General features: G+C 47.2%; 4 protein-coding genes across 4 annotated transcripts; 1 reads left to right on the top strand and 3 right to left on the bottom strand.

Annotated features, from left to right (window-relative positions):
* Positions 1-556: 556 nt before the first annotated feature.
* On the top strand, positions 557-2,353 carry PSV08DRAFT_227341 (aspartic peptidase domain-containing protein). Its single transcript, XM_014227409.1, has 5 exons — positions 557-766; positions 857-1,061; positions 1,130-1,375; positions 1,434-1,604; positions 1,662-2,353. The coding sequence occupies exons 1-5, from the start codon at positions 633-635 to the stop codon at positions 2,202-2,204; spliced, it is 1,299 nt and encodes a 432-aa protein (XP_014082884.1). The 5' UTR covers positions 557-632; the 3' UTR covers positions 2,205-2,353.
* A 1,147-nt stretch (positions 2,354-3,500) lies between these two features.
* Positions 3,501-4,733, bottom strand: PSV08DRAFT_227340 (uncharacterized protein; the record flags this gene model as incomplete). The annotated part of the gene is made up of 4 exons (XM_014227410.1): positions 4,405-4,733; positions 4,321-4,343; positions 3,555-4,265; positions 3,501-3,526 (listed from the first exon to the last, which is right to left on the bottom strand). Exons 1-4 carry the CDS (start codon positions 4,635-4,637, stop codon positions 3,501-3,503), a joined length of 993 nt encoding a protein of 330 aa, XP_014082885.1. The 5' UTR covers positions 4,638-4,733.
* An 835-nt stretch (positions 4,734-5,568) lies between these two features.
* On the bottom strand, positions 5,569-6,803 carry PSV08DRAFT_364096 (S-adenosyl-L-methionine-dependent methyltransferase; the record flags this gene model as incomplete). The annotated part of the gene is made up of 2 exons (XM_014227411.1): positions 5,569-6,458; positions 6,515-6,803. The coding sequence occupies 2 exons, from the start codon at positions 6,801-6,803 to the stop codon at positions 5,569-5,571; spliced, it is 1,179 nt and encodes a 392-aa protein (XP_014082886.1).
* A 3,713-nt stretch (positions 6,804-10,516) lies between these two features.
* On the bottom strand, positions 10,517-11,403 carry PSV08DRAFT_372797 (uncharacterized protein; the record flags this gene model as incomplete). Its single annotated transcript, XM_014227412.2, has 3 exons — positions 10,517-11,104; positions 11,169-11,252; positions 11,305-11,403. The coding sequence occupies 3 exons, from the start codon at positions 11,401-11,403 to the stop codon at positions 10,517-10,519; spliced, it is 771 nt and encodes a 256-aa protein (XP_014082887.2).
* Between the last annotated feature and the right edge of the window lie 4,013 nt (positions 11,404-15,416).

Below are 15,416 nucleotides of genomic sequence, written 5' to 3'. Positions count from 1 at the left end.
AGACTCAGTTAAAATGCATGATTTATCGTGCCCGTCTTCGTTGTATAGATCAGTAAGTCGGTTCGTTGGGTGCACGCGCGCCCACGGCATCACGGCAGGTCTTGGTTTCGGTCTCAGTCTCGCCTTAGCTCGCCTTGTTTTATCTCCCGAAGCTTATCGATACCAAAAGAGGAGAGTCAAGGCCAGTAGCGCCGGCCCTAGACCGGGATTGGCGGGACGCGTAAGGACCGGGCTGCTAGCGTGCGGCAACCAGAGGGCCTGGTTGGAGGGAGCTGCATCCCAAAACCAGGCACTAGAGACGGACCACGGTCGAGCAGGTTTGCTTTGATAGTGATGATGATGACGATGACGATAACTATGATGATAATGGGTGTAGGGGGTGCATAGGTGAGTGAGTACCCAAGTGGGCGTGCATGTGGGCGGGTGTTTGTTGTACCAAGAGTGATGCAAGAAAGGCATGAGGGCTAGTTACGCATGATCAGTTGTATCAAACCATGCAGCCTAGTGGGAGTACCATGGATATATCAATAGGCAGCCTTCTCCTTGCCGTCGTATCACCCATCTGCATCCATCTGCTTACCCACACATTTACGCTTTTTGATACTCTGTTACCAACCTCCAACACACCCACCATGGCTTCCCTCCAACGCATCGCGGTCCAGCGCAGCCCTGTATACAAGCCCAGCGGCACCAAGTCCTACCTCCACGCCATGAGAAAGTATGGCTTCCACCCCACCAAGCCCGGTCCATACCTCCAGGCCAAGCAGTTCCGCGCCCAGGGCAAATTTGGCGGCCAGGTCGGCGGCCGTATACGTGCCCACTATGTTTTGGCCAAGAAGAAGCATCACCACCATAGCACTGCTTCTACCACGGGTGGCAGCGGAACCGACACTAATAAACCTACAACTGGAGGTACCACACCGGCTGCCGGCGACGATGTTGTGGGCGAGGTCCCTGCCGAGGACGTCCAGAACGATTCTCTCTATCTGTGCGAGGTCGGCGTCGGCACCCCTGAGCAAAAACTATACCTAGACTTTGACACGGGATCCTCCGATCTCTGGGTTCGTATAAACCCCCATGGCACAGATATGCACCTCGAAAAGAGATACTGGAGCTGACTCGTCTATAGGTCTGGTCCACGGAGCTGCCACAAAACGTCCTCAGTCAGGCAAACACCCAGAACCAGCAGGTCGCCTTCGATCCTACCAAATCGAGCACTTTTAAACGACTCGAAGGCTCCACCTGGAAGATCTCGTACGGCGATTCATCGTCGGCGAGCGGTGACGTTGGCACCGATGTGCTGGACTTGGGAGGTATCAAGATCCAAAACCAGGCTATCGAGCTTGCGAAGCAGCTCTCGCAGCAGTTTGCCCAGGTAAACATTGGGCAGCTTTCCACATCAAAAAAGTTCGCCATGCTTACAACCCTTACAGGGCAACGGGAGTGGCCTGCTAGGTCTTGCGTTTGACACCATCAACACCGTCTCGCCCACCCCGCAAAAGACTCCTGTCGATAACATCATCGCCCAGAACCCAGGCAAGCCGCAGCTCTTTACGGCCTATCTTGGCAGCTGGCGTGACGCTAATGAGGCTGACAAGGGCGAGGTAAGACCCAAAAGCCCTTTTGCTAGATCATCAGTATAGTTCTAACTCCTGCCACAGAGCTTCTACACTTTTGGCTACATCGAACCCGATGTGCTAAACGCCCTGGGCTCCAACCCCAACTATACTCCTGTCGATTCCTCGCAGGGCTTTTGGCAGATTGAGTCGACCAGTGCCACCATCAACGGTCAGACTATCAACCGGAGTGGTAACACCTCTATCATGGATACCGGGACTACCCTCTGCCTCGTCGACGACTCGCTCGTCGAAGCAGTCTACAAAGCCATCCCCGGCTCCAAGTACGACGAATCAAACCAGGGCTACTTGTTCCCTGCAAACACCTCGGTTGATCAGTTGCCGCAGGTGACGTTGGCCATTGGCAACCAGCAAGTGGAGTTCCAGAAGGAGGATCTGGGCTTTGCCGACGCCGGCAATGGCATGGTGTATGGTAGTATTCAGAGCAGGGGTAGCATGAATATGGATATTTACGGCGATGCCGTGCTCAAAGCCATATACGCCATTTTCGATATGAACAATGGACAGCCCAGGTTTGGTTGGCTGCAGAGGAAAGAGAGCAACCAGAACACGGGCGTACCTAGTTAAACTGATAAACGGGTATAGGGCACCTAGCGAAGTTTGGAGTAGAGCTTAGGACTATAAAGTACTAGAGTTATTACTAGAACACCGAACAGGCTTCTAGTCTGAAGAGTGACCCACCTAAATGTCCAAACAATTCTTACCGGTCCGACTTCCGAAGTACCAAAGTTACCCCGCCAACTATTCCCAGGCACATGTAGTAGGTCTCAATCTATTACTATTAGCATTGTTATGGGGTAGGTTATATACCTACTCTGTTTTAGCTAAGTAAGAGAATAGACACTATAAGTACACACTCGACCTTCGCTACTTTATATAGACCTAAGTAATATAATAATCTTTAGCTTCTAATAGTATCGTAAAAGGCCTAGCTTATAATAATTTGATAAAATTGTTCCTAAAAGGCTCGCCTAACAGGCTAAGAGTATATTGTAGCTTACTTATGGTTTCCATTTCTTGTCTAATCTAAATAAAGTAGGAATATAACCCACTCGATAACAACAGACCCTTAAAGCTACTTATTTAATCATTTAACATCACCTATTAAGTACCCCGCAATCTGTTCCTATTATTATTATTATTATTATTATTTTAGTTTAGCGTCCTGTGTCAGCCGGTAGGCTATATAAGACGTGCAGGCTAGGCCTACAAGTATCTACGTAGTTCTATCAATTTAGTGTTGGTGGGGGAGGGGTTTATCTAAATCGAGGTGAGGCTCGTAGCCTATTATAGAGGGAGGTAGAGGGGGGTCTTGCGGGTAGAGGTGTTATGTAGGGTAGGTGTAGGGCAGAGGCACCTAGTATAGGTGTAGCCCTAGTTCTCAAGGTTTCCTTCGTACCAGGCTTGTGTTGCAGCCTTCGTTTCTTCAATAAAGGTAATTGTAGCCTGTATGCCTATGCTCGTGTTTAGGAGAAAGGCTAGCGATAGAGGGTCCTTGCTAGCCTCCTGCATCTTCGTCCTAGCCTCCTTGTACAGCGCGCAGTTAAGGAGGATATGTGCAGCGTCTTGCGTAGCTCTATAGTTACAGGGGCAAACCTTAGAGTCTACTTTGCCTCGCTTGAAGAGGAAATCTCTTAGATAGCAGTGTCCTAGCTTGAGCTGAAAGAAAGCGCTAGAGGCTTCTCTGCTAGTAGGAGGAGTGGCAATCTGTTCCTAACATTGGTTGGAAATTTGAGTTAATACTGATATAGCATGTGCAACTAAAACCCGCTCTTTGGTATTGAACACCCAAGTACGAGTTAGTGCCAAACCTAGTGTCGCAATAGGTTATACACATTTGAAAGTTAGGTTGGATAGTTCTTGCTAGGACTGATAGTGCGGAACTACATCTAGAATCGCAGCCGATTTTGTAGTTACGCCCAGAGTTTGCTGTGTAAGGGGTGCCATCGCATAGACCACTTGGAGCTGGGGAAGGAGAAGGGGAGACGCTGATCGTAATTGTGCTGAATGTCGACGGGGAAGGACTAGGAGAAGACACAACAGCTAGAGTGCTTGAAACATCAGGCGTTGGTTCGGGAGAAGGCTCAGGCGTTGGTTCAGGCGTTGGTTCAGGCGTTGGTTCAGGCGTAGGCTCGGGAGTAGGTGTGTAGCTCGCTGGCAAAGGCATGGATGAAACGACAGACAATGGTTGGATTTCCATGGATGACGACTGTAGCTCAACCAGAGATGATGACAGTGCCTCAACAAACGATGATGGGAGTACCTGGACAGATGATGGCTGAAACTCAATAGATGAAGACTTGACTTCAACAATGACCGAGTACAGTGCTGAGGAAGAGGTCGAAACCAAAATAACAGGGGTCGGAGTAATCACCACTGCAGAGGAGCTAAGTGTCACACTCAACTTGGTGCTCGATCCAGTGCAGCTAGACTTGACATTCTTCGACGTCACTACTGGCGCAGAAGAGCTAGGCCTCACACTCGTCTTAGTGCTCGAGCCAGTGCAGCTGGACTGGATAGTCGTTGGAGAAACTGGAGGAGACGATCGACTGACTCTCCCATATCCAGCACCCACAGGCTCATCACACTTGCCATATCCCTTTAGACATTGATCGGCGGCACAGTGATCTAGAGAAATATTAGTTCCAGACCCTAAATCTACGCATTCTCCTATAAAACTAACCAGAAGTCGAGCCGCAGTACGAACTACCCATCGTTAGTATTTCCGGTCAAAAGAGCTAATGTATGGAAATCTCGTCCAACCCACCTTTTACTACAGCACTTCCCCGCCCGGCTCCCAGTGCACGTCTTTCCCCCAAATGCAGGACCACATCTGCCATTGGCAACGACAGCAGGCGAGGTCTGTCTCGGAGCAGCCGTCAATGCAGGGTGCGTAACAGCCGGTTGTTTAGACTTGGTACACGAGTGCTGTTGCTGCTGCTGCACCACCATGCCCAGCGAGGGGGCAATCAGCGCTAGCAGGAAAACAGCAGACCGCATTATTGTTAGCAGTGAGTGAACGACGCCTTTCTGTGTAAAGGCCCAGAAAGCTGTCGGTAGTTATTATTAAGAGAAAAAAAGAACGACGTGTTGATTGCCACATGTAGCTACCCGGGGCGAACAGCATATATAGAGAATATCTCGTTGAGAAAGAGGGGCGCAGAGCGCTGTGTTCCTGTTGTGGAGCGCTATTGAGGGGGAGCGGTCGAGATCCATCGGCGACTCAAGCACACGAAGGCTAGTTAAGCCTTACGAGGACACTAACTAAGCCACTTTCCCCCAACAACATCTCACTATCTCAAAGTTCTGGAATTTTCTGAAAGAATCCATAGGTTATAGAAAGCATAACTAAATAAATTCGGAACTTCGTTCGAAGATGCTTGAGAGTTAAATGTGATCTGAAATGATTAAGAGGACGAGTAAAGTTCGAAATATGCGAGGGTTCTCCTGAGTCGCGGTACAGCGCTGGAGGCTGAAGTGGCTTGCAAATAGTCTGTTGCACAGACAAGCGGGAGCTAAAAGTAGCCTAGTTCTAGCACGTCTATACGGCAGCCCCGAACGCCACTAATTCACAAGGCAACTAACAACCTCAGAGCCATCGCAGAGTAAAATTACTTGTCCTACTAAATAAGGGATTTGGAAAGTCTAGAAACGCAATGAAATTAGTGCGTATTTAATTGTGCTAGCCCACTCTCCTTACTTTATTGTAATAGACTTCTAGCGTTTACGTGTAAATACACATCAACTGATCCAAGTGTGTATCTGGAACTATGTTCAGTAACTAATATAAGATAGTATAATGAAATAATTTATTGAAAAAAAGGTATGGGACAGGTTTAATGATTGTGTTGTATTGATTACACTACTACACTGATATGAAGTACGAATAAAGCAATTGCTGTTTGCGTTACACAACGAAATGTTCAAGGGTCTAAGCTAGCTCTACCTCAATCACACTTTCCACAGAGTAAGGTGGTCTCCAGATGGTAACTACCTTCAATCCTGCACTTTCTACCAGCGCCAACCACTCAGCCTCCGTCCTTTCCTTCGCACCAAGACACGCCATCATGGTGATATCGGACGTTGTCACACGAGCAAGCGGCTCCACAGAGCTGACCAAGCTTTCGTGAATAAGAAGTTTCGAGTATTCGGGCTCCATAGCTTCGGCAAGGTGAGAAAGGATCTGCTTCGCCTGTGTATCTTCCCAGTCGTGCAGCACGTTGTGCATAAAGTAGACACGGGCACCTTTCACGGGCTGTGGTTTAAAAAAATCATGAGGGTAGATGGAGATGGTGTCGTCAATAGCCAGCTCCTTAAGTATATCGGGCAGGTCCTGAAGCACCAGACTACCCTTAGGGATATTAGGGTGGCGCAAATGGAATTTGATCAGGTCGTGGCCCTTGCTACCACCGACATCGACGACCAGGGGACGGTCAGGCTTGAACCCTTTTACAAGAGCCTTAGTGGGGTAAACATCAACCCAGGGCGTCAAGTTGTGCTTGGAGTGACTCTCCATGGCATCATTAAACTCCCTTGCGGCGGCAGGGTTCGCGCTAAGGGACTGGAACAGATTTTCATTTGAGCCTCTCATGAACTGCCAGTTGCAGTCGTTGGGATTAGTAGGGACCTTATATCCCGTCTTCTTCAGGTAAGCTGGCAGAGTCCTAAACATGGGGGAATTGACGAAGCCATAGAATTCACCATAGACGTTGGAGAGGGCCTGATCCTCAGCGAGAGCGCGTACCCACGGGGTAGGCTTATAAGTGTCCTCGGCGGTCTCGATCGCAAGATTCTGCCCAGAAATTTGCCGAATCATGCGTCCTGCATTGCCGTCAAAATTTTCATCATAAGTTAAACAGAGCAGATGTGGAACTTACGAATAAGCTCTACATCAGCACCAGTCAACTCGGCCAGTTCCGCGCACGTTTTCTCTCCGCCTCCGCTCTTAATCCATTTGCTGAAGACACCCAGGTCAATCAGCGTCTTGATGCATGCATTGGTGGCCGGATTGACCCAACAGTGCTGCCAAACAATGTCCCACGGCTTGTGTACTTTGCTCAAGGCCAGGTTCAGCGCATTCATGGCACGAACACGCTCTGTTTCGTTGACGAAGGAGTTCGCGTCGAAGCCCTCCAGGGCTCCGATTAGTTGGTCTGCTGATGTCATTTTGTAAATGGGAATTAACTTTTGGGGAAAGATGCAGGAATAACAGAAACGACACGCAGTCGATTGTTTGACAAAGGGAAATGTTCTTCCCTACCGTAAAAATCTGGCCATATCTACTGGTCAACTAAAGCGTTTTTTGATACTATAGTAGTTAGTACATTTCTTGTAACAGATAAGTGCGTACTAAGATCCATTTTTTTCATATGTACCTTTCCTAATACGTGGTTTGTCCTCAACAACCCTACGTGACCGCCACAGCCAAACTTCCACGATATCATTTTATTACACAGCTACTCGATAGAATAATTACTCCCGAATTATATAGAAAAAGCCGCACAATTCATTTCATGCAGGTTGAATTGGGTAGCACTGATCAGTTGAGGACACGGTATCCAAGATCCGAGTGAGCAAGGATATGCTAAGGGCAGACCCACCGGTTGGGCCACGACGTACTTCTCACGTCACATTTGGCATGCCGTGCTTGGCATGCAGCCCCTCGAACTTGCGCGAGCGACCTCAACAAGACCTACCGATTAGTACCTATTGTAGCATTTGAACTTCGGTGTTGCTGAATGCTCTATGTTGAGTACTTGAAATAACCCTGTCACTAAGGGAAAGTGAGATATTCTGTAGGAACATGAGATTCAACGTTGCTTTGAATTACCGCTCAAGTCGCCTTCTCTCACAGTTCCTTGCCTTGATAAAATTGCCTCAACAACAACATCTCAAAAATACTAAAGCTTTCCCAATGAGATCATCACCGCGATGCTGCTGCCCTATGGCGTGCGTAGATGCCGAGAGGAAGTAATGGCCCCAACACTCACACCAAGCTACGTGCCACAGTTGTCAATTGGCTTCGCCCGTCGGTCACCCATTGCACTCGTGGTCACCTTTAACTCAAGTGTCTTGTGGATCTGGTCTGCGCCATGGTAAACGAGCGGCATGTCATCAGTGCTTTCACATGCGTGGCTCGATGTCCACTCCTTGTCACCCAACTAATGCCCTTGCAGTTTATTCCATCTTCCGCTGGTGCTAAATGGCCCTCGTTGGGTGGCGCTGCTGCATCGTCCCTGGCTGGCGGTCCTACTGCCACTGAGAGTCCGAACTTTGCCTCTGGCTAAGCCGAAGAGCGGGCCCAATGTGGGCAACGAGGATCATCCCACAATAATACAACCCTCCCCTAGACTAGGTGTATCGAGAAGCGGGATCGGGTCTACCAAGTTAGTTCTGTGCTGAGAAACATGTCGGATGAGTAACTTACAAGTCGGGTTATCAGTCAGTACTACAAAAGTTTACCCAGAGATTATGTGTTTGTAGATGGTGATGATGAAGCAAGGATGCGGATATTGAGTGGCATGTTGAGGCGCATAATATATAGAATCTGGTACACAGCGGAAAACACGTCTAAGAAGGCAGAATAGGTCGAAGTGAAATAGCCCAAATCTGGCATGACCTTGGTATTAGCAAATTTTCCAGCCGGTATGGTTCTGTCCCAGCCGAATTTGACCAGATCGCATTGCTTGTTTCACCAGATCTAAGTAGCCAATACACAGGCCTGGGAGCTGAGCGCAGGGCTCCAGAATAGTATCGTCGTCTTAAAGGCTATAGTTCATATTGCGCTTGAAAACAGCGATTATGGCGAAATTAGGGAGTAAAAACTTCCAGATCAGTATTGGATGCCGATCATGATTTGGGTGCATGTGATGAGCATCACAACGACGCAGAATACGGTGATGAAGTCGTCTATTCCAAGGCCATCGCATTTACAAAATATACAAATGCCGACTCTCGACGCCACGAAGACTACAAGACAGTTAGGTGCCATTCAGCGCAACATAAGAGGGCTGCTCGCAAAATTCGGCTGCGAACATAGACTAGCAAGCACAATTAGCGATGGTGCCAAAGTCCTCCATCTCCTATAATCCCAGCATGTTGATTATTAGTGTTGCAAAGTTTTGCAGAATGTTAGACCTTCCTGGCGCCAAAAAGTGTGATCATTGTTAAATACACTGAAGTGGGATGCGGCGTAGCATGCGTCCAATGTAACAGTCAGGATCCTCCGCTAGCAATATCAATTTTTCATCTTCGCAACAAATTTGGCCTGTGTTATTGAGATTGTGAATGGATATAGTTTAGGGGGTTGACGGGTGACCTAAAACTCCTACAGTGGAAAATAGCTGGAAAATCGTTTCGTAAAGAAGTTGTTGAATGACTCAAGCTAATCGAAACACAACGATTGCCAGCTCCCTTCCAGAAAGTTCAAAGGATTTTTACCTCGGGAGTTTCCCATGCCCTGGCGAGACTGTATGAAGGAATCCCTGTGCTTCATGACTCATTTAACTGACATCCAGTTCCCTCCCAGAACTAAAGCAACATGTACCACGTTTGGCACAAACACAAACAAATACACACTTCAAACATGAATGTTTCCGTGGTGTCCCTAACACAGTATATTGATACTTAGAAAAAGAGTTCTCTGTTGCTAAAATTTCCTCATCCAAATGAACACGCCACGCTAGCTGAAGCAAACTGGGCTGTGATTCGTGAAAAGATGTTCGTTTTAAACCCGCAGTGTTCTACGGTATTACCTTTTACCCCATTGTTGGGAAGAGCGGGGGTAAACAGTAGAGAAAATCCTTCTTTTCCCCCGGCGGCTGTACAGCAGGTTCTTCTCTTCTTAACGGGCATTTGAAAAGCGGTTTGGATAACAAACGTTCAATGGTTGAACATTGACCAAGCTGTACGTTGATCTCGGTACGCAATACGACTTGGCGAAATCAATAGCAGATTGGCAACAACGCTGCGGGTAGTGTCGTGTGGTATTTTGCCAAGCTGAGGGAGGATAGACGGATCTAAGCACTCAAGGATGTGTTGTAGCGGAATCAGGTCCTAACCCCTCTAGGACATGCATACATCGCCTGACTTTACTGTATACGCTGCTCCAAGGCATGTAGATTGTGGTAAACCGATTGTCGGCGCTGTCGCAAACATGACAGAGGAGTGAAAAAACTTGGTTGGAGACGATTCACACGAAGAGATTAAAGAGGAGAAACCCTGTTCGGAGATATTTACATGGGGAGATGAATGTCCGCCCGCCTCCTAGACTGTGTAAAGTATAATCGAAGCAAATCGTAACATGCAATTTTTGATAAGAGCCGAGATTCATTGAGAAACTTTGCCTAATAACAAGCAAGTACACAAGGAAGAGCGGTTCACGCATCGTGGTCAACGCCTAGTTAGGGCATATCTGCAGCGCTCCTCATCAGCCACATTTCTGCCGCAACTCCAGCAATTTTCCCTTCCAGCCAATTAAAACGATGGCGTCAGCGATGGTGCATGAGATTAGGCTGGTAGCGAGCGGCTGCCTCTAGAGCCACAGGTGGAGCTGACCGAACATGCGTGCTTGAAAAAGAAACTTTAGGTGCATACTGAAATCTTATTTGTAGCAACGTCATTGCGCAGCGCGGAGCCATACATCTGTGTGAGTATGATTACAAGCGAGGAGGTTTAAAGCGCTCATAGTACATCAACTTTCATAAAATACTATAACCCATAAGCTATGTCAAGACCTAAAGATTAAGTGCTAAATGAGTGGCAGGTGTGCTTTATAACAGGAATATACCACAAGAGACGATAAACAAGAACGGTAAACATCTTTCCATAAGATCCAAAACAAACTGGGACCCTAAAATCTCTTCTCAGTTATTGCAAACCTAGCAACACCTCGCAACATAGTTGCACCTGTACAAACCGCCATGGCCTGACCACATCTTCTGGCGCTTGACCTTCTGTCCAGCCTTCGGAGCAACAATAATATATTTGTCGTTCTGCACAACGGCCACATGTTTGATCGACGAATCCTTGGTGCACTTTCCACTCTTCTTGGTACTCCAGAAGACCAGGTCCCCCTTCTGGCGGTTAGCATATCTGATGTGCTTGCACTTTTTGGACTTGTACTGCTTCCAAGCGCTGTGCGGCAGGACCTTCTTCTTGCTGGTCGCCTTGCATACGGCGTACTTGGTGAGGCCGGAGCAGTCGAATCCGCCTTTGGTGGGACCATTACAGTCGCCTCCGCCCCATTTGTAGGGAACACCGCGTTGCTTTAGAGCGAACTTGTAGACCTTTACCCCGCAAGTGTCTTTGCGCGGAACGAGTAAGGGAGAGACATCGCGAGCCGTAATGGCAGGCTCATTGTCATCATCGTCAGGGATGTGGTCGCCATCGTCAGGGCCAACGCCTTCATCTCCCTCATCGGTGTCTACATCGTCCTCTTTGTCATCGGCGTCAGGAGGAACGCAGCACTGGAGTATGGATTAACGGATGTGCTTGTCAATTGCTTAAGGCTGTTTTGTTTGCCATTCTTACCGAATATCCGGCCGTGGAGCAACCGTCATCAACAACACTTCCCTTGCAGGTACTTTCATCCTGCACGCAGATGCCATTGCCATCCTTTTGTGTATGTTTGAGTTTCATGTTTAACCAATGTGATCTTGTGCCTTACATCAGTAGAGCATTTAATATCTGCTCTCGATTCAAGAGGAACGATGACTGCTGCTTTCGCAGCAACGGAAAGAGCGAGGAGGGAAATGATAAAACGCATTTTAATGATATTATCTTCAAGTGTTATGTTATGCGAAGATCTCAAGTAAAGTTCAATATTGAGAACTGCAATGTGAATGCAGTACTTTATAGATTTTTAACGGGGAACAAAGGGCCTCAGAGACTTCATGAAGCCACAATTTCGCATTGGATTAGCCAATGCGAGAGTCAAAGCATTCATCTTAGTCTGTTTTGGTTTCAATTTAATTTGCAAAACTTTGGGTCAGAAAGCCATCTCCCATACTTTTCATGGAGTGGTGGAAGTTCCTGGTAGCATTTCCGTAAATAGAATGACAGCCCCAGTCTGGCCGGGGTTCAGCTAATGCACACTACTAGTCTACAGCAGGCTGAGTGATTCCTAATTCCTTGGCGCGTTCAGTTGGGTCTGGTACAAATTTTCAGCTGGCTACCCAAATTGAACAATCAGCTCAGTCCTTTGGACTCGTGAATGGTATTTCCACGTATTGTGAACCTTCAGCTCTAGCTAGTTCGCAATCCCAATGCGACAGCAATGCGAATCTTACGGTGATGCGGAAAGTTTGCGAGGATTCGCAACGATGCGAAGAATACGTGGGCTACCTTTACGTGATGCGTACTACCCCGAACTCTTTCTCAAACGGCAGTCAACTTAGCAACACAGCAAACATAACATGCTTCCCCAACCAGTGCACGACTTCGGATGCCCGTTCGTATGGATTTTATAGAGGCTGGAGCTTTTAGTGGAATAATTACACTCCGTAGAAGTTTTCTGCTTAGAAATGTGACTAACCCCTCGCTTTTGAACTAGATATAAGCTTTTGGCAGAGATTCCGGAATGACTTTTGGCTCCGTAAACTGATGGTTATCTCTTGTTATTGCTTGGCTCTTCCCCAGTACTGACACCCTCACGGCTGTCCATAGCTGAGGGTGAGGACCTAGGAAAACGACGTGACAACTGTAGACGTCGCGCATGTCGAATGCCGGGGCCTTTTACAAATGCAATTAGTACCAAGCTAACTAAAGTAGCTCTTATTATCTATCGCTACCACAAGTGAAAGGGTAGATGATGCACACCTACTACACCCTTATCCTCGAATGTCTAGGGCAGAGGGCAGAAAGTTGGAGCTGCATCAGCTCCTGTGTCACCAGAACATACTGTTTCATTGATGCATAGTCCGCCACCAATAATAAAAGGCTGTTCGCTAGCTGCTTGGCTGTAATAGCATGGAGTTACTTCAGCCCACGCAGTACCATATTCCGCTCCACACCTAAGTGACGACACGTTGTGGAACCATTCTCACCAGATGCACAGCTAGCGACTTTACAGCCATAAGATTTTACCGCTAAAAGCCATTGTTCACACACGAAATTTAAGGTTTACTGCTTCTTTTTCCGACTAAGGATCTGGGTGGAGAGGGCTAGCCATCCCATGGTTCCGGTTGCTACCTCGCGAACACCACGCCAATAAAACAGTGCCAGCAATCTTCCTGTCAGACTTGCCTGCAGTCTGAACGCACGCCAACTTCAGCCAAAAGTAAGTAGCAACGATGCAAACATGTCGTTGGCTTAGGTAGATGTCACAAGGGTGTGAAGGCGAGGATACGAGCGACTGACTATTCACAACTTCCCCATGATCACTATTCTGCAAAACATGTCACAGCACGTACATAGTTCAATCGCTTGAGATAACGCTCGTTCCTAGTGCCCGCTGCAATCTACCCAATACCATATCAACCCTAAGATGTGGCCACACCATCGGACTGTTTTTCCGGAACACATGCTAAACGGCTCGCACTTCCCTAAAATTAGAACAACAACACAATATAACCTTTTGTTTATTCGACAGGAACAATCTTTTCAAGTTCAAGATCGGATGTAGGCATTCATTCTACTTGCCTAGCTTAACGAAAGAATGTCCGGCTTGGCTTGCACAAAAGTATTACTAACTTCAGCGTAGAGCTGAAGACAGTATAGGTATCATCCAATCTAGTGAATACTTTACAGCGTGCTAGACTTAAGATAAACTCTCTAAATCTCGTCTATCGCGTTTTATACTTCTTTGGTGAAGAAGGACCAGGGTAGATTATAGGGATTCTGACTTGAAGAAGACGAGAATTTATTCTTCGCCGCCTCGAAGGCCTTATCAACCGGAGAGAATACCATGTTCTGGTCTTTGGTATGGCGGGTCCTATCGAGGTTTCTAGCAAGCTGTGAGAAAGCGATATTAAAGGTTCTGATACACAGGTCGATGAAGTAGAATAGATTGTGATTCTTGGTAGTAGAGGCTTAGCTCCTCTAGAATACCTTGAACACGAAGATTCCCAACGCATAGCCTCATCCCATTGATGCTCTAGGAAGAGTGTCAAAGTGCCAATTGGAGAGAAATGTATAATCAAGAATTGTTTCAATGTATAACTTACGGTAATTGAGCGTATAACGCCGAGACCAGCGTAGCGATAAATCACGGGTCTTGATTAGCGATTGGACAGAAGCCTAGGATCATTGATTAGCCCGGATAGTTTTTTTGTTGCACTCTAAAGGTCGTAATAGTAAGCTAGAAGTTGCAACAATGACTCATCCTATGGAAGGTGATGAGGTTCTAGCACCAGGACTAGTACAGACAACGGGGATTGATGCGGAATTAGTTGCAAAGAGGCAATGCAAAGCCTATCACATGCCTACAGTTGCTGAAACTTACCTTCTTTTTATAGCATCGGAGCCCTTCAACGAGGCAATAGATTGACTGGAGGGAAAGGCTCTCTGGGAGACTCACGAAGAGCTGACCGTAACCCGATTAATGAAACGATCTCACCAAATGAGATTGTTTTGTCCGTGCGGTGTATAACTTTTTGAAAATTCTCACTAGCAGCAAGCCTTTACAAGTTGCCATTGGGTCTGTAGGAAGCTTTATGCGAGATTTAGAGTTTATTGAATTCATCTCACTTAAGCATGTTGCTTAGTAAATGGATTTCCCGGCTGACCGCCTAGGTAAGACCCTTGTAGTTGTTCAAGACAATCTAGTGCTGATGAGCACGCAGCTTTTGCCCTGGAAAGTTTGATCAGGCCTCGGTCAACCAAGCTATGTCTTTCCCAACTCTTCCGGCAGATACAGTTTTCAACCCGTAGGTAGCAAGACTCGTAAGCGGTTATATAAAATCTAGCTAGTTCTCGCACACCATCGCCTACTTACAACAAGCTCCCTTCTCCCAGTCTTGTCAGGCCTTCAAATCCTTCATCACCGCTCGCAATGTTCTCTTATTTCCATCAAGTGATCAACGTTTGTCTCCATTCATACTCGCTCGAAAACCAGATAGAGCCAGCAAAATGCAATTTTTTGACTGGTTACGTCCTTAACCCTGCTCGCTACCCAAGTCGTTGGCTATCATCTTATCCCAGTCCGCCATAATCTTACCCACAAGTGCAACAGCGTCGGTCTGAATAACCTTGTACTAAGTGTGGTCTCCAGCAAACCCTATAGGTACACACCTCTCTGAAAAATACACCAACTCCTACTTAAACAGGGTGATATCAACGTCTTCGCCTGTGATTGATCCTAATCTGATAATAGATATGACCTGAGATTGCACCTGGTCAAGATAGTGCGTTATGTTCTTAGTTTAAAGATAAATTTATTTATGACTGTTGTATTGTTTACTTCCTTGAACTCAATGGGTGTAATTGGCTCGGTAAGTACGCAGCCGGAGAGTACTCCAATTTAGCAGATAGTTACGTCTTATTAATATGCTTCTAGGCTGCGCGGCGGCGTTTGCTACCTCTCTTGCGACCTGCGCTACTTACATTGGCACGATGGAGATAGAATCCCTTGAAATTGTAGCGTGTGTATTAGCCGCGGGAGCTGCTGTAGCTGCATGCGAAGATTGCGGGATTTGAGGGGATTCTCGAGGCGCTTCCAAGCCCCTAACGTCTTGAAATATAGTGCAAGATCGTAAGGGGAAGTAATTGGTAGGAAGGCAGCGGATTGGATATCTACTATCACACGTAGGGAGTCAGATGTGCATAGAGGAAGAGAGAGTT

This window comes from Bipolaris maydis (genome assembly GCF_028858645.1).
Source record: "Bipolaris maydis strain C4 unplaced genomic scaffold PSV08scaffold_10, whole genome shotgun sequence".
Taxonomy (NCBI): Eukaryota; Fungi; Ascomycota; class Dothideomycetes; order Pleosporales; family Pleosporaceae; genus Bipolaris; species Bipolaris maydis.
Note: the sequence above shows the minus strand (reverse complement) of the source record. Positions and strands in the feature narration are given on the sequence as shown.